General features: G+C 38.8%; 1 protein-coding gene across 8 annotated transcripts in view; it reads right to left on the reverse strand.

Annotated features, from left to right (window-relative positions):
* L3MBTL3 (L3MBTL histone methyl-lysine binding protein 3) overlaps positions 1-22,211 on the reverse strand; it is a 124,503-nt gene that overhangs the window by 80,424 nt on the left and 21,868 nt on the right. For 4 of the 8 annotated variants that reach the window (XM_007115071.4, XM_024122656.3, XM_024122655.3 and 1 more), the window contains 8 exons: positions 20,876-20,991; positions 12,776-12,887; positions 12,327-12,401; positions 10,728-10,887; positions 9,440-9,572; positions 7,477-7,561; positions 5,773-5,864; positions 3,810-3,914 (listed from right to left, as the gene is read on the reverse strand). In XM_007115071.4, the coding sequence (XP_007115133.1) occupies positions 3,810-3,914; positions 5,773-5,864; positions 7,477-7,561; positions 9,440-9,572; positions 10,728-10,887; positions 12,327-12,401; positions 12,776-12,887; positions 20,876-20,977 (864 nt within the window). In that variant the 5' untranslated portion in view covers positions 20,978-20,991. The remainder of the gene's footprint in view (positions 1-3,809; positions 3,915-5,772; positions 5,865-7,476; positions 7,562-9,439; positions 9,573-10,727; positions 10,888-12,326; positions 12,402-12,775; positions 12,888-20,875; positions 20,992-22,211) is intronic. The other 4 variants (XM_007115073.4, XM_024122657.3, XM_007115072.4 and 1 more) reach the window with 3 other exon arrangements.

Genomic DNA, 22,211 nt, shown 5'->3' on the forward strand with positions numbered 1-22,211 from the left:
CCGTGAGCCACGGCCGCTGAGCCTGCGCGTCCGGAGCCTGTGCCCCACAACGGGAGAGGCCACAACAGCGAGAGGCCCGCGTACCGCCAAAAAAAAAAAAAAAAAAAAAAAAAAAAAGAAGGTATTAATGCTACATATGTAAAAGTGAAAATAAGCTGACTCCCCCCAGAGAGATAAGAACACCCTGCAGAGCCGAGACTGGGGTCGCTAGACGCACGATCGTTCGAGAAGGGTAGGTGGCTGCCCCCCACCCATCCCATGCCAAGGAGGAGCTCAGGGGCTGCTTCTCTTATAAGCCCTGGAGCTAGGCAGGCCCACCCTGCCTTACACTCAGTTGTCTCTGGTCAGTGACCTAGAAACAAGCCCCTTCAAGTAATTTATCCCTTCATTCCTTCAGGGTCGTACTGCTCTGAGCTTCTGCCCCGTGCAGTCAACTTCCCACTCCTCCCCCCATAATCTCTCTACTTTATCTTATGCCCTCCAAAACCCTTCGGTAAACAACCTCCTCCATCCTCAACTTCCTTGCTCAAAGGCACATCTGGTTCTTCCTTCTGAAGCCTTCCCTCAAGTGGAGGCTGCTCCTTTTCCTCTCCATCTGTCCGAGGCCCAAGCACGGCCTACTGCCTCAGGCCACACCACGCTCCTGGGCCTGCTCTCCAGCCTGCTCCTCTGAGGCCTGTGCCATGTGGCTGTACCACTTCGCCCTTATCATCCTGCATACTACCTCCCAAACAGCCCTTGTCACTCGTGACACTAAGCATTGGCTCCCTCTCTTCCTTTCCATGCTGAGTAGTTCCACCAGGCACATGGATGACTCAGCCCATACAGCAGCTCTTGCTTCCTGCATCTCCTCTTCTCCCATGGACCCTGTCCCATCACAAACTGCGCTGCCTTTCAACGATTAAATTAAAACATCCATTCAGTTTGCTAAGCCAGTTACTCCCGATACACTTCCTTCTGAATCTCAATGAAAACTCTAGCATCTCACATTGATTCCTCTACTTTCTCCCTAGCATCCTCCTTTCTCTGGAGCCTCCTTCCTGAGCAGTCACTTAAAATATTATATCAACATTTTAAATTGTTGCCCTAAAATGTTGTCTGACAAAATTCCATTATCCCAAGTATCCACCCAGCCTGCACCTATACCTGGTCTAGGGACTGGTGCTAAGGGAAAAAGATGACACACAGTCAATCCTCGTTATCCATGGTTTCCGTATTTGCAAATTCACCTTGATAAAATATATTTGTAACCACAAAATAATATTTGTGGGGTCTGGGGACATGTGCATGCACAGAGTGGTGAAAAATCTGACTCACCCATCATGCAAGTTTCCAGCTGAGGCTGAACAAGGCAAGATGCTCTGCCTTTGTGTTTCGTACCTCACCCTACAAGCAAGTGTCCTTTATGTTACCTACTTATTTAGTGTCACGTTTTTTCATGTTTTGTGCTTTCTGTTGTGATTTTGCTATTTAAAACCGCCCCTAAGCATAGTACTGAAGTGCTAGGTAGTGTTCCTAAGAACAAGAAGGCCGGCAAGTGCCTGACAGGGAAGATATGTGTGACAGATAAGCTTCATCAGGCATGAGTTACAGCGCTGGTGGCCATGAGTTCAATGTCACGGAATCAACAATAGACAAACAGGTTGTCTTCAAACAGAAACATAAAACAAGGTTAGCGCTGATCGGCTGACGAGAATGTTGGGACCAGAGGCTCCCAGGAACCTAACCCTGTATTTCCCCTCAGCGCAATGGTTCAGTAGTATTTACGGAATATAACTACCGTAAATAACGCGAATCAAATGTACCTGTTCACCGCACTCTCCCTACTGCACAGCAATCCTTCTAGACGTGCCTGGCCAGTTCCCTCTCCCATTCTTCACAATGGCCTTTTTAAACCTCCTCCCTCTCCTTCAGCTACCAACCCCACCACCTCTATCGTCAATCTCAGCTGACGATTTACCTCCAGAAGTTGCCTCTGAACTGGCCAACCTGCCCACGCCCACCACACCAATCCTTTCCTGCTTCCCCCTGCAGAACCCAAGGAGAGACTCCTCCTGCTGGCGAAGGCCTGGATCTCCTCATATACTCTGGATCCCATCTTCTCCCATCCCTTCTTTGTCAATTATCTGCTCTCTCTGAGCCTTCCAATCCTCTGCTCCCCAATGACTTCTTCAGAATTCAAGCATTCTCTAGCCAGTCTCTTCTCATTACAACAAAAAGGGAGGGATGAAGGAGAGAGCAAGAAAAAGTAAAGAAAAAACTATCTCTTAGGCTTAGACAAATTCTTGTACACTCTTGGAGAACATCTAACAACTGATCAACTTTTTTGGAGCACAAAATAGCAATATGCATCAAAATTTAAACATCCTTAACTTTCAACCTGGTAATTCTATGGATGGCTCCTACAGACATACTCACTACGCAAAACACAAAACAAATTAAAAAAAAAGCAAACAAAAAAAACACCGAAATATAGAAGGATGCTCACAGAGGCACTGTTTGTAATAATGAGAAAGTGAAGACCACTCAGTTGTTCATCAATATGAGAACAATTAAATAAACTGCAGCAATTCAGTGAAATGGAATACTACTCACTGGTTAAAAATATTATATATGTATAATATAAAAGATACAGTGTCACAAAAGCAAGTTGCATAATATTATGTATGAATCACTTACATGTAAAAAAGAGAAAAATATATTTATACATATTTTTACATGCAGAGAAAACATCCAGAAGGAACACCATGATCTTGTAAGTGTCGTCATCTTTGGGATACAGAATGAGGAAAACAGGGTGGACACAGAACTTCCATTTTTTAATTATATATACTCCTACACTAGCTGATATTTCCAGGATGAGCAAACATTACTGTTATGATAAAAAAACTAGACAAACTAAATTTCCTTTAAAACCAAGTGTTGAAACACACACACACACACACACACACACACACACACACACACACACACACACACACACACACACACACCCCTCCCTTAAAAAGTTTCCCTTGTCTTTTACAGCCAACTTCTTAAAAGCAGTCTATACTTACTGAATGTTTTCATAAATCTCAATTGTTCTGAGAACTATATAAGCTAATACATGGAAAACAGCTCAGCATCTGTCCCATGGTACACGCTATGTAACGGTATGTTATTATTTATGGTGACTGTCATCAATCCAGCTATCAGATGCGACTGTGTTGTGTAGGAGCCAAATTTCTTACAAATCCACTAAGTCACTGAAGGAAAACTATGATAACTAAAACTAATACACATGATGGTCTTATCCTTTGAGGAAAATTTTAAAAGATGCATACCCCTGACTCAAGGAAGAGAACAAAGAGGCGAGCACATAAAGGAAAGGAAAAAATTCTAAGAGCTTTCAGTAATATATTGGACTAAGATATACCTAATTGACTTGGACACCTTTTCCCGAAAAATTTCAAAGAGATACCTTGAAATACTGAAAGTAATATAAAAATCCGTTGGTCTGTTCCTTACGTTAAGGAACATGGTATGGTAAAGCCTATGGCGTCAGATGGACCAGGGGTCAAATCCTGCTTCTACTACTTTGAAGCTGTGTGGCCTTGTATACCTCACTTAACCTCTCTGAGCCCCAGTTCCTTCATCTATAGAACAGGGATGAAAAGGGGTTCTTGCAAAGATAAAATGAGGGAATGTTTACAAAACGCTAAGCACCGCGCCTGGCATAAAGTAAGCACTCAACAAATGGCACCTTTTCCCATTATTAAACCCCTATAATCACTATTTTGTTTTAAAAATAAAGATGAGGCAAAGCTTACCTCAGCCACAGTGAGGACGCAGTACACGGACTGATGCTCAGGGTCCACGCCTTCTAATTTCATGCCAACTTTAAACCCATTTTTGTTATATGGAAAAGATTGATACTAAAAATGCAAAATGACAGCAGTTTTAGTGAGTGATCACCATTCTTAAATAAAGACTATATAACCAAATACATAAACAACTCCTAAAATTCCAAAAGAAAAGGATCACTGGGTCATCTCATGGAAAAATGGACAAAGACTATAAACAGGTGACGGAAAAGGAAATTTAAATGTCTTATCGACTTAAAAAGATGCTCAACCTCCCCCATAAGAGTCATACAAAGTAAAATTACAGTAAAATATACTTCACCTATCAGACTGATAAAGATCAAAAAGTTTGGTTACAGTGCATTGGCAAGGCTCTAGGGAAAGAGACGCACACATACATCGCTAATAGGGATATAAACTCGTACAACCTCTAGCAATCTCATGATATCCATAGAAAAGAACATTCTCTTTGACTCAGCAATTCTAATCCTGGAAAATTATCCAACTATGGAGATAGCCACATATGTGCTAAAGGAGAGGTGTACAAGGTTATTCACCAAAGCATTTACTTACCAAAAGACTCATGTATATATATTATATATTCCATATACACATATAGCATTTCATCTTACATCTGTTCCATAATAATCTAAGGTGGTCCCTACCGACTGACACATATGTGTGTCATACTCATGTAATATATATGACATATATGTCAATCAATAGGGAGCAGCTTACATTATTATGGAACAAACATAAGATGGAATACGATGCATCAGTATAAAAGACTGATGAAGTGGTTAGATGAACTGAGATGGAATAATCTCCAAACTAAGTTAGACAAAAAAGCAAAGTCCAAAACAGTATGCGACATATGTTATCATTTGGTTAAAGACAGGGAGGGGAGGATTTGTGTCTATATATTGCTTATATGTACATACAATTTTCTTATAGCGCCTTCATGTTTTAATCACATGAATGTATGACTGATTCAAGTAATTAGCTGTATTTAAGCTTTTTAAAAAAAATTGTAAAAGTCTATTCTGCAAAGGACCAAAGTTGCAGCAAATAATTATACAGAACAAGTCATATGCAATTACTATTACATATTAAAATTTTAATGTAGATGTAATCATCCCAACATTTACTATTCACCACTTAAAAAAAATTTTATTGAATACTCACCACTTCTTAAAAACTCTGTGTTCATACATATATATATAACAAAGTATTTATACATATATTTATAACAAAGTATTTATTTTTGTAAATAAAATTTTACTGGAATACAGCCACGTTCATTTATATATTGTCTCTAGCTACTTTCATTACAAGAACAGAGTTGAGTTGTTATATCTGAGACCACATACCCCATAAAGCCTGCAATATTTTCTATTGTTCCTTTATGGAAAAAGTTTACTGACCCCTGGTCTAGCCCAGAGACAGCAGTTCCCACTCAGAACTACTTTTATTGATTTTAAATCACTTATGATAAAATATTTTTCTATAGTTATATAGTAACCCATCTTTCAATGTTTTGTTGTGATATTACGTAAACCACAGTAACTCATTTTTATTCTCCCAAAGACACGATGTTGACATGAAATTTTACGTTAGTTCTTCATCTACTAGTTTTTCAGTAGTAGTAGAAACATCCCTTTTAAAATCAATGAGAAAGCCTGGTAAATATTGAGAAGAAAGAGCACGCGCATACACGTGTGTGTGCGTGGGGTGTGCTCATGCTCGTGGCACTGGGGAAGGTGTGTGTATAAATGCTAGCTGCCCTCAGAGGCACCCCTCCACATATGAAAAACAATACGTTTGAGAAATTATCCCAAGTCACATTTCCTAAACAGACAGTAGAAACGGCAATTTCTACTGTCCAATTCCAGAGAAGCATTATGGGCAATGTTTCTAGAAGGGCCTGTACCTCCTTGAACAGCTTTGCTGGCACTGCCACAGCTTTTTCCTCTTCCAGGTAGGACGCCCAGCACCAAGCTTTCTTTCCTTTAGGAGGCAAACCTGAAAAGCGAATGAAACTAAAATGATAGAATTTCCAAATCTAAGAAATCAGAGTGGTACACTATGAACTCTCACTTCCCTAACTATCCCCACCTGGCTCTTCTCTTACTTTCATGGCTGGTATTTCTCAATCTCTTTTCCTGGCTCCTCTTCCAAAGAAATGAGAGCTAACAAGTGAACTGTGTGTATATCCAGGTATGAGTGTAGAGAAAAGAAGTAGAAGAACTTAAGGTTAATGAGGAAGATGTAGTAGGAAGCCAAGAAAGAACAGTACCATGGAAGCTATGGCAAGTAAGAGCTTCTTCTAGAAGCAGGATGCTCAAAATTTTTTTCCTAAGGAATCAAGAAGTTGAGGACTGAGAAAAGGTCAGTGCACTGAGTGGTTAGGGACTGACTGCTCATCTTTCTCCAAGATTTAAAAAAAAAAAAAAGGGAAAAAAAAAAACAAGGTGCCAAAGGCCAAATTGAAGTAGCAAAAGAATACATAAATGATAAACATATGGAGTCAGCTAATATCAATTTTATTTGGGATTAATTGGACAAAAAATGAAAATGAAAGAAAGGGTATAACAGCTTGATGGGTATTAAAATTGGGGGAATGGTATTTTGGGGATGAGATTGCAACAGGCAATGATGAAGCTCATGAAGAGGAAAAAAAAAAAAAATGGAACACCTAAGAGAGGGAAATGACTGAAGGAACAAAGTCACAGAAGGGCCAGAGCCCTGAGAGTAGAAATGAAGGGGAAGGGAGAGTCAGGATAAAGACACTTTTGAGGCAGAGTGCAGGGTAACTGAGCATTTACTCCCTTTAATTTCAATGACATAAGACAGAAGGTCATCTCCCCCAAAATGTAAAAGTTAGGCTGTGTGCCTGACGCAGGTAGAAATATCTCAAACTCTTTTTGAGGAATTAAGAGCTGAATGAGCGAGGAATGCAGCCAAACCCTGAAGAGGAGCACTGGGTTCAGACCTTGATTTGCAGGGACAATGTGACTGGCAGGTCAGACGGGACTGTGCAAAGTGCAGTGACCTAACGTGGAGGACCGGCCAGGCAGATGTGGCAGGTCCTTCCTTTGGATACAGCCTAGTGGGGCACACGGAGGCTTCTATGGAGATGACCCAAGGTCCACGAGGAATAAGGCAGCGAGTTCATCCACCAAGTACTGAAGGGCAGGGCCTCATGAGAATAAAGGACTAGAAGCCTCATGAAAATAAAGTGTTCCTTGAGGAACAAAGAAAAAAAAAAGGTACCAGGTCAGGAGGTCATGGTTGACAGGAAACTTTAAAAATCTATAACCTTAGGAAATGAATAAGAACAGAGGTTTTAGTCAAAGTGCATAAGTAAAAGATACCTACTGGATGGAAAAATAAATAATGGAAAATGGTCTCAAGTTTGCCCTGACACTACTCAAAAGTTGCTAATTTCCACTTTTCCCCCTTATCTACTTCTTCTAAACTCTAATTTTTATTGACACAATTTAAGCAAAGAAAACCCCCAAACGATCCTTTAACTGCCATAGTGTGCATTACAATTAAGACTAAAATGTCTACCTGTGTGAAATATTTTCAGCTTCATAAAGTTACAAATAAAAGCTTCCTTTCATCAACTCACCCTGCTTTAATACAGCCGAATCACCTCGCCTTTTCCTTCGGGCTCTCTGCGAACCCCTCAGAATTCTTCCATCTTGTTTGTTTTCCTACAATAAGGAAGAAAAGTTTATGATTTTTAAAAGTTCATGAAATTGGCACCAATGAAAAGTTAGAGAGCTGTCAGAAAGCATTATTTTTTTTTGGACTCTTCTTCAATTTCACTTCATAACTTTTAAAAGAAAGTAAGAATATAGGTCACTTGAGAACTGTGTTGCTTTTGGCCTGAGGTCCTTACAAAATAAGAACATTTCCAAGAATTACACTCTGTTATAGTACAGATACAGCTCCCACCTCCTTGACACACTTTCTTCTTTCAGCTCCTGGACCACTCTGTTCTGGTTTCCCTCATACCTCCCTGGCCCCCTCCTCTTGCTCAGTCCCTTTGCTGACATCTCCTGCAACCTAATCCCCTTCTCTTCTTTATCTAATCATTCTCCCTAGGTTTTAAAGATCATCTGTCTGCCGAATATCCCTCATCCATATCTCTAGCCCTGACCTCTTCCCTGGCTCCACATTCATGTATCCAGATGCCTACCTGGGATCTTCGCTTGGATGTCTAATAAGACTCTCAGACTCACGACGGCCAAAGGACTCTAGATTCTATACTCCACTCCGGCCTTCCCATTCTCAAGTAATGGGCATGATTAGCCACAGTCAATAGTTCAAGTCAAAAAGCTAAGAGTTATCTCTGATTCTTCTCTTTCCCTCACACACCCTGACAACCCTACCTTTAGCATCTATCTCAAATCCACCGACTTCTATCTTAAACAGCCCTCTTATTTAGTCACTGCAATAAACTCCTAACTGGTTTCCCTGATCTACTCTTGCTCTCACATGTCAAAGCTAAAGTGATCATTTTAAAACATTAATCGTATCAAAGTATTCCCCTGCCTTCAACTTTCCAATGGCTTCCTATCATACTCAGAATAAAGTGAAAACCCATTACTCTGGTTTACCATAAAGCCCTGGACCACACAGAACTCTTCAGACTCACCTTACTCCATTCTCCCCTAGCCCTCAAGGCTCAACTACCTTGTCTTCTCTACTTCCTTAAACAAACCATGCTACACGTTCTTACCTTATGGTCTTTTCCCTAGCAATTCCACTGCCCCACGGGGCTCCTCACTCCCAACTTTACATCAGCCTCCTTCTTATTATTCAGATCACATTGTCCAAGCCACCCTCCCTGGGAGGCCTCCCTGATAACCCAACTTAAAGCAGTCAGATCACCTTAATGCCCTATTGTAATTCTCAGCATAGCGCTCATCACAGGCTGATATTTCCCCTGTTTATTTTGTTAATTTTATGTCCCCTTAACAAGAATGTAATGTCCCTGAGAAAAGAAACCCTGTCTTCCTTCTGTCTTATTCATCCCTGCATTCCCAACTCCTAAAACAGTGACTAGCCAATAATCGTTGCTCAATATTGATCTTAAGGAAAATGCTCTGAGACCTCAAAGTTCTCTTTTCATATAGTTACTAATAAATATTTTAGAGAGGGGATGTTTATGTTTTAATTAGCATATTTTGAATTAGTTTTAGCTAAATATACCTGACATTTATCTGCCATTTTATATCTACTCACATAGTTTTATGAGATCTGTCTGCAATTTACCAAAATGGGATTGGCATTTTGCTGTCAAGAGGAACCTAAAATTCATTTGCGAAACTGAAGGTTCTCCTAGTGCCTTTCTCACTGCAGCAGTGAATTCCAGAACATCCTACTTCTTCACCCTGAGGAAGGGGTACTACTATTTATCACTTCCATCTTGAGACGAGGACAGTGACACAGAGAGGGTAGGTGGGTAACCTCCTGATGGTAAAACAAGGTCACGGAACCAACATGTGAACTCAGGTAACTGGCTCCAGAGCCAGTGCCTTGGACCACGGTGCTACCCGCGAAGAAGCAGCCCTGTGGGTACTAACCGTCTCCTCATCTCGCTCTTCCTCCTCCTTGGAGTCGGCTTTCAGAGATAACTTTGGCTTTTTCTTCCGACTACACTTAGGATCTTCCTCCTCATTGGCTTCTCCCACGTCCCTTTCTTCCTTCTGATCTCTGCTGAATTTATAAACCCAAAAGAGTGACAGGAGACAATACCCATCAAATATCTGCATGTTGATTAGCAACGCAAAAATCATTAAAAAAATATTTAACCACCAGGAGAATGGTGTACATATTAGAATGGTGTACATAGATAAGAGACACTTCAAACCACCATCATGTATACAACTGTCAAGATAGAAAGTGGAAATTAGCTTACGTATTAATTCATGTAATTAATTATTATAATTATGTAATTAATGATATAATTTTAAAAGGGCACCAGCACTACAGGTGAAACAGGTTCTAACAAGTTTAAAATTAGTTGTCTTCCACAGCTGCCACCCATACTAATAAAAGAATCGATTATTTAGAGATATTCTAGTCTTCAGGGGCAATTTAAAAGCAAGGATCTAGCAATTATTAAGAATGCCAAGTCCAACTGAAAAAAGGCCAAGTGTAACTTTGTAAAACATCAGGTGGCTAACAAAAACAGACAATTCTCCAGCCTGTTCTGATTAAAACACACGGGAAACTCCACTCAAACATAAATGCCAAGTCATTTATTTGTAGCATACAAGTATGTACAGGAAATACACCTTGTTGGTGATAAGCTGACCTCGTCAGACAGTTCCCAATGGCAGTCACACCACCGTCAGTCACAGCTGACGGCCCTGACTCGGAATCCTCAGTCCATCCTGAGATCAGCAGATCAACACAACTACCACACTATGGCCATTCAGCGGATTCTCAGTCAGGGGAAGCTTCAGTCCATTTGTGGAGTTTTAGCTGAATTACCTAAGACCTCCCAAAATATAAACAAAAGTGTGTTTCCACAAACATGAGTATCATTAAAATGTGTACGTAGCCCAAAGAAATCTAAATACTCTTGGCTGGGGAGCAATAAAATTAATGTAAACAAAAGGCTAAAGAAAGAGGCAGAGGTTGTATTGCAGCTAGGATGTGAACAGCACAACTCAGTTCAGACATGGCCAAAGACACCAGTCCAGTAGTGGGATCAGGGTCCAAGTGTCTCCAAAGGGAAAGTCTCTGGGGGAAAAAAGATATTTTTGGATGACAGACATCAGAAAGCACAAAACCTCTGTATTCCCAAGTACCAGGCCCTTGGACTCTAAAACTCATTTTACAGATGGAATGGGGGCAAAAACCTACTTGTCTTTGATATGCCGAGCACAATTCTGGCTGCAATAGTTTCCTCCAGAAAGACACTCATCTACGTTGCCATACTGACAACAGTTCTCACAGAATTGAAGCCCTTCTACTTTCACTGGATCCTTCAACCTGAAAGGCATCCCAGTCTTCTCCGAAAAGACTAGAAGACGAAAAGAAGAAAAAAAATTTAAAACCATGACAGAAATCATTGCAAAACACATTTAGACTTTTTCTTCTAATAATTTTGTTAGCAACACAATAAAAGAATAATGTTTGTTGAACGAATGAATGAATGATCAAACTACATAGCGCTTGGGAGGGAGAAGAGGATGGGCTTGACAGGAATCACTCGAATTATTTACATAACACACAAAAAAATTCTTCAGAAAAGGTAAACAAAAGCCTGTCCAAGGCCTTTTCTACAGAGTTCAAAGTAAAATGAAGAAAATTTCATTAGTCACTAAATTCAGAAGATGAAACCAACCATCCATAGAATCCTATACAGCTGTATCTTTTTGACAAAATTTTAAAAGGGTTATCTATGTTATATTGTGTTTTTGATGAGTGACTCTTTTACTTAATGGGCTGAATCAACATCTATTTTACTTTTAATGTAGAAGATCTCCTAAATCATAATTATCCATATTGTCTAGGAGCTCACATTTCCTTTTGCTTGAATTGTTAGGCTAATCATTCATTCAGCAAACATTTATTAGGCACCAATTTACGCTAGACACTGGTAATGACAGTACAGACCTTGCCCAAGAGAGCTCACAGTCTAGAAGAGAAGACAGACAAGAAAACCAATATTTACAATAAAATGTGATACATGCAATAATTGAAGCATGAACAAGTTCCAGAAGTAGTACAGAGGAAGAAGTGACTCATCCGGCCCGGGGGGAGGTCAAGGAAAGATTTTCTGATATAAAGCCTCAACAGGGTTTTGAAGGCCAAAGAGGAATTTACCAACTGGACAAGGAGAGAAACAGCATCCCAGCCAGAAGAAACAGCATGAGCAAAAAAGGCAAGAAAGTATGAAACCGCATGATAAGTTGGGAGAATTTTATGTAATTCAGTGCTGCTGGCCCTGCCAGAACACAGCATACAAAGAACAGAAGGGAGAGCAAAGACACAAAGCAAGCAGGTGGGTGCGGGTCACCCAGATCTTTGTCTGTTTTGCTAAAGAGACAATAAGAAGTTGGTGAAGTGTCAGATAAGCAATCTACACAAGTTCCTCTGACTTCGGTGTGCGGGATAAATTGGGGGAAATCAGAAGCAGAGTGATTCTTTAGGAGCCCGTCTGCAGTAATTCAGGTGAGAGGTGATTAGGCCCTGAACTAAGGCAGTGGCAGTGATAATAGGTAGAAAAGGCCAGATCTGAGACATATTTAGGAAATAAAAACCAAGAGGATTAAGTAACAGGCTATGGGGCTGGGAGAGAACAAATTCAGGATGACTCCTAGATTTCTTGCTTGTCCACTGGGTGGATGGTGCTACCATCAATTGATATTATGGGCTACAGAAGAAAAAGCAGGTTGGGGGGAGGGGAGAAAGAAATAGAAAATGAATCGCATTTCAGACATGTGGAGTTTGAGGTACCTGTGGGACATCCAGGTGGAGATGTCCAGTAGGCAGGTGGAAATACGGGCCTGGAGCTCGGGGGAGAGGTCGGGGCTGGAGATATAGATTTAGGAGTCATCAGCATATAGGTGTTAGTTACAACCATCGGAGTAGATGAGAAAAAAGTGGCAGGCTTTTGGCTAAATCACCTGGGTAGGCTATTACAACATGGATTTACTTGATAATTTCCAATTAAACTTGTGCTATGACAGATCTGGCATAAAGAAAGAAGACACTTTATAGTTATTTTAAAATATAAAAGCTGGTTCCTTATTAGTTTCGTCATAGAAATTTACCTAAGAATATGTGACACCAAGATCACCCAGGATTTTCAAAGTTCCAGCCTATTATAAAACCTTAGATATTCTTACATTAAAACTCTTCAAAAAAAAAAAAAACAAAGGACAATGCAGATGACCTGTTCTTACCTTCTTGAGCAGTTGGTACCATCCAAGTTGTGGTAGCTGTTGCTTTTTTAACATTTTCCATCTCACTCTCATCTGTAATAACTTCCAAGGCGCCAAACTCATTTACACGGAACTAGCGACAATAGTAGAAAGAGGCAAAATTTACAAAAGTGCTCAGGAAAGTCATCATTTAATGGCTGGCACCATGTAGTCTTTAAGCAAATGAACTATGTTTTTATAAAGTTAATTTCAACAATTATACCCAGACAAGCCCGCTACCACTATTAAGCCCTTTGCATTTACCAATTTTGGAATTTCAGGAAGGGGGAATAGAACAATGCAACAAAGAACTTCTTAAGGATACAAACAACCACCCCTGCACTGTCCTATGGAGTTGCCAGCTCACTTATATGGCTTATAATTTCAAACACAATTTTTTTTTTTTGCTAAGACTGTTTTTCTTATTTCATATTACTGCTTATTTGATGATCAAAGTTAGTAACAGGAGAATTACTGTTTTCCCAGGAATCAACTTGTCTCACCCAAGTTCACCTAGTTCAAAGAGCAGGAATATCATCATTCTAGAAATTGTGACTTGCATGTCCCTATCGCCATATTCCAAGATACGAGGAAGGAAGGCTAAGCATGAGTCATGGGACCCCCAGCCCTATACCTCCTCTTTCTTTCACTGCTCTTTAGAATTCTCTGTTATATTCATTCACTTCTAGTCCTCCTAAACTAAACCACTGGTAATATCTATGAGATGTGAACAAGCTTACGAGCTTCAGGCCAATTTTATCACTAAAAAGTAAGGGCATCTTGATTTCATGGGCATTTTTGACCCCAAATATTGAAAATTTCCTCTCACCTCATGGTGAGCCTCAAACCAAGTATTCTTCTGCAATCTCCTGGACATACAGTTTATGTGTTGAAGACTTTTAACCACTACCTGTGTGCAGGGGCCCCATTCTCTTTGAAACAGCTAGGTTTACTCTCACATTCATGAAGGTCAAAGTTATTCTGTATTCCTTCTGTTTTTCCATAAAACACAATGACATTAGGGATCCACTAATCTTGACAGGGGATGAAGAGCTAGAAAGCTCAAAATTCAAAAGGATTATAAAACTTTCGGCTTAAAGTTTTTAGATCTCTCACAGAAATATAGATGAGCATGCAAATATGCAGTATTTAAATAAGGCCTTCCATTTCCCAATCTAAAAATCTATTTGGTCAACATGCCAACAGAATGATTTATTTTACCAAACTAGATTCAGACTACAAGTCAGAAACATCATAAGCAAAATTTACAACTAATTATTCTTTCCACCAGGTGAAAATAGCACCTTAAACAATTTTCTGCACATAGTCTACAAGTATTAAAAGCTTTCTAGACTGAACAAGTGACATAGTTACGGAAGGTGAAAATGTTTTCTCCCTATTTCATATTCCAGATACAAGTTCCCAGGTAACATGTATATACTAAACCTAGTGGGTTCACCTAAAAATGTCAGTTTAGGAGGTGGTAAAAAGTCAATTGGAAGGGAAAGAGCTAAAAATAACTTTACTTTTTTAAAAAAAATAAATTTTTAAATGACCAACTCTGAAACCAGAATATTTCAAAATAAAGCTGACAGTACCATCTACTGGGCAAGAGTAGAAAAGCCAAGCCATCATGATTATTAATTAATGATGTTAAAAACTATGGCAGAAAATCAATTCTGAATGAAAAATTTTTAAAAACTGGCATCAGCCCAGGTTAAGTAAGTTTACTTTTATTATATGTTGATGTTAATTTAAACTTTTTTGACAAATACAAAATGTGGGAAATAGCACAAAACATTTACATTACACAGAAAGTGTCCTATGGCTTAAATTTCCAAATTGCTGCTAAACTACACCTTGGCATTTCAAACACTGAGAAAGAGAACACAGCTGAGTGGAATCTTCAAATCAAAATTCAGACCTATGACACCTGGGAGTTTTAGGTTCAAATACTTTCAAAGTTAACAGGTAATATTCCCACATCACAACACTTAATTCCAGTTATCTTTTCCCTCTCGTAATAGTTATTGCCAGTAACTGACCTACAGTCTAAGCACAAAGTAAAGATGCAGTGCACTTAGGGAAACGGTTAACTCCCATAAGCCAGGGACCCAAGGATGGACTTAAGGGGCTGATAAATCCCAGGAAATATATGCAAAATTATGGTTAAGGACACATATATATATTTATCTGGGGATAGAGTTTATAAGTTTTATCATATTCTCAAAGGCATCCTATAACCCTGAAAAAAATGTAAAAATCTACTCTAACAGAAGTTACTTTATTTCAAAAATTAGAACATTCTCTAACACTATATACAAAAATAAACTCAAAATGGATTAAAGACCTAAATGTAAGACCAGATACCATAAAACTTCGAGAGGAAAACACAGAACACTCTTTGACATAAATTCTAGCAATAGTTTGGGGGCGGGGGTCTGTCTCCTAAAACAAAGGAAATAAAGGCCAAAAAAGGGGGGACCTATTTAAACGTAAAAGCTTTTGCACAACAAAGGTAATCATAGACAAAAGGAAAAGGTAACCTACTGAATGGCAGGCAATATTTGCAAATGATATGACCAATGAGGGGTTAATATCCAACATATATAAACAGCTCATACAACTCAACACCAAAAAACAAGCAGCCCAATTAAAAAATGGGCAGAAGAACTGAATACACATTTTTCCAAAAAAGACATACAAATGGCCAATAGACACATGAAAAGATGCTCAACATCACTAATCATCAGGGAAATGCAAATCAAAAGCCCAATGAGATATCACCTCACACCTGTAAGAATGGCCATCATCAAAAAGGATACAAATAACAAATGTTGGCGAAGATGTGGAGAAAAGGGAACCCTCCTACACTGTTGGTGGGAATGTAAATTGGCGCACTCACTGTGGAGAACAGTGTGGAGGTTTCTCGAAAAACTAAAAATAGAACTACCATATGACCCAACAATTCCGCTCCTGGGAATATATCCAAAAACCCAAAAACACTAATTTTAAAAGATACCTGAAACCCAATGATCATAGCAGCATTATTTACAATTGCCAAGATATGTGAGCAACCTAGTGTCCATCAACAGATGAATGGATACAGAAGATGTGAGAAAAAAATATATATCACATACTATATATTATATATATATAAAACACACACACACACACACACACACACACACACACACACACACACAATGGAATACTACTCAGCCATAAAAAAGAATGAAATTTTGCCATTTGCAGCAACATGGATGGACTTGGAGGGCATTATGCTAATTGAAACAAGTCAGACAGAGAAAGACAAATACTATATGGTATCACTCATATGTGGAATCTAAAATATTGATACAACAAACTAGTGAATATAACAAAAAGAACCACCCTCACAGATATAGAGAACAAACTAGTGGTTACCAGTGGGGAGGGGAACATGGGGTAGGGCATTAAGAGGTACAAACTATTAGGTATAAAATTAGCTATAAGGATATATTATACAACATGGGGAATATAACCAATATTTTATAATAACTATAAATGGAGTATAACCTTTGAAAGCTGTGAATCACTATAGTGTACACCTGTAACTTATAATAAAAAATTAACCTCAAAGTGTTTTTAAAGTATCCTATCATACGCAAAAAGACACAGGGATCAATTTTTTGACTTCTCAATTTTTTTGTCTTCCACAATATTACTACTGTAAAAAATGTTGGACAGCATAGGCTATTAGTTAGGTGCTGCTAACATTACTGAGTTCCACTGATGAAATTCCAGAATGAATGACACATTTCCTAACATTTTTTTCCCCAATAAAATACTCAAATTCTGAAATTGGTAATGCTTTTATGAATGGTGCTGCAACTATAGAAACTTGATATAATCACTTTTTTTTAAGTTATTAGTTCTTTTTTCCGGACGCGCAGGCTCAGCGGCCATGGCTCACGGGCCCAGCCGCTCCGCGGCATGTGGGATCTTCCCGGACCGGGGCACGAACCCGTGTCCCCCGCATCGGCAGGCGGACTCTCAACCACTGCGCCACCAGGGAAGCCCGAAGTTATTAGTTCTTTTAACCTAGACATCTAAAAAGCACTATAAAAAATTAGCAACCGACTCCATTCTACAATCAAGAATGTCAAAATTATAAACTTTACCAAAGGGCTTTATTAAGCAAATCAAGCATATCAGCTGACACTGTAACTACTGTTAGTGGATACATCTAGGTCAATCAGAAAATAATTACGCCTGAAATATATAAGGGGTTGAAAAGGTTTTGTTTGTTCGTCTTGGCTTAAGCTACCTTTTATTTGATTCATTCTCTTTATTTTTGCTTATAGCGGCAAAGGATCTTTAGCCTATTTGTGCCTGTCTTTAATAATAGATCATTAAAAGACACTGCTGAGATTACTGTTTTCATTACTTTCAGTGTTTAAATGGGAGTTCTACTTAGCAATATGTTTTAAGGACAAAGATATTTAGTAACTAAACTGTTCTGAACGTCAATCAAGACAAGGCAAAACCCCGCAATAAGAGCGCAGTGAATTTTCCAGTTGGGTTTCCGCATCACTGCTGCTGGGTCTTGCTCTTGGTTAAGTGGCAACTATTCTTTTGAGATAAGATGCTATCACTCTTAGGAGCGTACTAACATTTTACTGAGGGACTCCGGAAGACTAAATCCTTATGACCCAGAGGAATAATTCTCTGCAGATAAATTTCAGAAATCGTAAGAAGTTTAGGCAGAGAATCGCTTAGGGACAGCAAGCCCTACCATGCATCTTTCCACAAGCCTTACCACTTAGTCGCCTGCCTGTTCTTACAGCTGGCCCTGAGATATTAATCTACAAACACAGATTTGCATTTTAAAGGAACAAATTAGGCAATGGTAAAGTTTACAAAGCTTGTTTAAGTAAAAATGTCTTGTTAATGACTACAGTATTTTCAAGAGGGCCGGTGGACACTTGTTGCTCCTCCCTAACACTACACTTTCTGATGTAGCCCCGCTGCTGTATGCCCCTTTCTCTCCCTCCTTCCATCCCTGCCCCCCAAAGACTTCACACAGTTCCCCACCTATTTTCAGGCACCTAAACCTCACATGACATCTGCTTCCAACGTCTTCCTGATCCCTCCAGCTAACATAATACCTCCTCTAAATTGCTGTAACATTTCCCTCTCATCTCTTTTGATATGAAAACATTTCTCTTGTTAGTAGAATAGCAGTGGTAAGAGAATCAATTTTAAAATCAGAAAAGCCTGGTTTTAAGACCCAGTTCTGCCAGTAGTGAACTGTCTGACCTTGCTTGAGCAAGTGACTTAAGCACTCCGGGCCTCTGTTTCCCCATCTGTAAACTGACAACAGTGACAGAAACTCCCTCAAATGGGTTAAATAAGAGAATTAAAAGATGTAGGTCAAGTGCTCACCAGAGAATAAGTTCTCTATTCTTTCTGCTACTGCACCCAAATAAGGAGCTTTTGCGCTCTGTTTTATACAAGGGTTGGTTAGCCCAGTGTGAAGCGGGGAATGGGGGTGCCGGCACAGGGACCAGTAAAAAGGGACCAAGGTGTGAACTAGTTGGCTGGGCTGGAAACAGGGTGGCACAGAGGAGTGAAATGAGATGCAGCTGGAGAGGGAAGTAGGGGCTAGACCACCAAAAAACTCTTGTGGTAAACTTAAGAGGGTTTGAACTTTATCGCGAAGGACACAGGAAACTGCTAAAGGATTTTAAGCAGAAGAGCGATATCACTTGACTGGCCAGCAGTCATGAGGCTTTTACAGAGAAAAGTTCTTTCAAAATGGCCATAAACTGAAGCATATTAAAACCTGTTCCCATGATAAGAAACCGACTTCTATGTATTTGCTGAATTAACTTCAGCTGGTTGTCTTAGGGATCTCACATTAAGAAAGCCACATGCCTTCGCCCATTAAAAAAGAGAAGCTTCCAGTGTCAAATAGGCAGAGCACGATGCGGGAGAGTAAATTGCATGATTTATTCAAAGTTCTTTCCAATAACTTAATTATGAAAAATCAATTGCTTAATCAGATCTCTTAGGCAACTCAAATTTTAATACGAGGAGCAAATGAATCAGAAATCCTAAGCAGTATAATCAACTGGCTAGTCTTTGAATCTCCTCAGATAAAAAGGGTTATAAAGTAGAAAATTTTTTTAAATTATTTTTTTAAATAGGGTATCTGTCAACAGCAGATAAAGTGAATTGGATACATGGCAATTACCCAAGTAATTAGATGAGTCTAAAAGTCAAATCAAATAACCCAGATTATAATACCCACTAAGTGGCTTAATTATCTGATTACCTTTATAAAAGTAATAGGTTAATTCCTAAAATCCATTGCTTAGAAAACCTTTAGGCAATCTAAATTTCTTAGGGATGGAGACTTCCCTCTATTGTCAAAATCTAACTGAACAAAAATTATAAATTTCATCATCCACCTAATGGAAAAAAAAATAAGCCATTCAGAAGGAATAAAAATGTACAAGAAAAATAAGACGCTGAAGCAATTACAAAAAAGGCAGTTTACATAATATACCATAAAGCAAGAAAAGATACAACTTGTTAAGTGTTTTACATATATTGTGTTTTTCAATCCTTATAACCAGCTTATGACATAGATCCTATAACCCCATTTTACAGATAAAGATTGTGAAACTTAGAATTTAAATAACAAAGCTCATTTAGCTAATTATGTGGCTGACACTATCAGAATCTTGAAGAGTTTTTCTTTCTCAAAAATTTCAGCACTCTATTTCCATCATATCTAATCCAGATGAACATTTGGAGAATGTTAGAGAAGATAAAACCCTCGGCATTCATTTAATTCCTTATTTTACCAAAGAGGAAATTGGCCCCAAAGAGATTAACTGACTTGCTCAAGGTCACAAAGAACTAAAACTGAAAACCAAATCTCCTTTCCGTATTTCACTAAACCTCACTGCAATATTTTTGTTAAACTAAACTCAGATAGATATGTTGGCACACTGCACTTAATTAAACCTAAACCAACTAAAATCTAAGTATTTTTCCAACAAGAGGGTGGACTGTCCAAATCTCACCACTGAGGATGGACTAGAACAGTTTTGGCTCAGATACTTGTCAAGTGGCCACTAAAAGGGATTGGATTCCAAGAAGTCAATATTAGGGGGCAGGAATTTCTATTCAAGACAGGACAGAACGCCAAGCATTAGCAAGGCAAGCCAAGAGACGGCCAGTTGGGGAGGTCGGATGTTCAAACACCTGAGTGACTAAGTACAAACACAAAGTCTAAAGGGCCACGGGCAGGTTCAAGGTCCCAGAGACAGGATCAGAGCAAAAGCAAGTGAGAAATGAGAGGTGGGGTGGCTGACTTTCCAGGTGGGTGCTTGCACAACCCTGTCCCAGGGTGCAGCAGATGTGGTCCTGGAGTGGCTTTGGGGGGCTGGGGAAAAGGGGCAGGGTGAGCCCCTAGAAAAGGAGCAGACTGAAGCAGTGCTCTCTGAGGAGAGTTCTCAGCTATACAAAAGCAGTCTCATTTACAGAAAGGACCAGCTTCTGAACAAGTGATTACACAAAAATCCATATTTACAGTTTACAGTATAAATAATTTAAGGGAGGTGAACAGTCCTGTTTATTCAATATTTTAACATTATCCAGTTTTAAAATAAGAAAACTAGGACACAGGGAGTGTGGTTTTTCACTTCAAGTTACAAAGCCCATTACTACAAAAAATATACAAAGCTAGACCTTCTAAGTCTACCACTTTTGCATTTATTGGCCATCCTGATAGACTAAAACCTGACACCATCTTCCTTGAAGCTATACATTAATTTCTACAAAATGCGTACAGATTGCAGAAATACTTCTAAGTCCCCTACCCCAAGTGACAAAGGCTTCTGCCAAACCATCAGCAGTTTATCATCTTGAGATGCTGAGGACCAAACATCATATAAAACTACAGCCACTATGCTTAATGCTTTTCATCCTTATTTCACATATGTGCTCAAATTCATTTTAATAATAAACACACACACACACACACACACACACACACACACACAATTTTATGTAATAAAGACAGCTTACCTTTAAATCACTTCCTGGTAATGTACCTACTCCATCCTTCCAATCCATAACACTGAATACATCAAACTCTTGACCACTTGTGCTAGAGGCAGATTCAGTCATGATTTTTTTTTAACCTGGAAAAGGAAAAAAGGGCATATCACTAAATATTCTACATACAAATCAGTTTTTATTTTAGTGGTCATTGCTTCAATTTCCCTTAATTACATAATTTTCTTGATCATAATATCCCATATCCAAAGATTTAGAAATAATTGCTTCAAAAGTATTTTTCCTAGTGTAATCCATGGTAAATTACAGGAGAAAATATATTAATAAAAGTTCTAGGTTAAACAAAAAGTGCCATGGTAAATTTCTGCTATTGTTAGAAGAGGAATTCATTGTTTCATAGCATATTTACTTAGAACAAAAAATCATGATGACATACGGATAGAATTCTTCACCCTCTAAGGAGTTCCCCCCACCCTAAGACATTCAAAAGGAGTAGACGTGGATAAAGGATAGTATCCAGTATAAAATGTTGAAAAAGAGGCCATTTAGATTTTTAAAAAGAACAAGAAAATTCAGTCCATTATTGAATGCCATCTACACTAAATTTGACATTTAAGTCTGTTCTATCAATACAATGAATATACAGTATGATTGATTCTTTCGTGAAATTGATTTATTTAACTCAGTTGAAATATCTGCCAAGTTGATGTTCTGAGAAATAGGAAAACAGTCTCAAAATGTACAGCAAACACAATTAGGCTATGTTAAGATAACCAATTTGGCTAGCTACACTGTGATAATGCTCTTAATTTTCATTTTCAAAACAAACTTTTTCGTAATCATATATCCATTGGCGGTAGTATTGATATTGTTATTCTGAAACTGCTGTCTGTGTGGTATGGGATAAAACAAATAAGTAATTATGTTGGTGTCACTGACAAGTGATCAAAGATCAATGGGTCCTAAATCTGAATGGAAGTATCTGTATAATTTCATGATGCATTTTATGTTTTTAAAATATGCATATTTTCTAGCTTTGCCCACTGACAAACTCTAGAAACCACCACCAATCAATAATAATTAACAGCCTAGTGTTCAGATTGTGGTCTCTAAATACCATTTCTCCCAGGCCTCCCCAGAGGTGGCAGGAAATGTGCAAGATGAGCCTGGAACATCTTGTCAAATAAAAAAGCAAGGAAGCTATCAAACACAGCAGAGGTCATACCAAAAGGACTCAGAAGCAAACGTGAAGAGGCTTCTGTTGGCCAAAGTAAGAATATTAGCTGCAGTGAATTGAAACACATCAAATAAGTTTAAATCATTATGAGTTCACAACGATATTCAA

This window comes from Physeter macrocephalus, chromosome 10 (genome assembly GCF_002837175.3).
Source record: "Physeter macrocephalus isolate SW-GA chromosome 10, ASM283717v5, whole genome shotgun sequence".
Classification (NCBI taxonomy): domain Eukaryota; kingdom Metazoa; phylum Chordata; class Mammalia; order Artiodactyla; family Physeteridae; genus Physeter; species Physeter macrocephalus.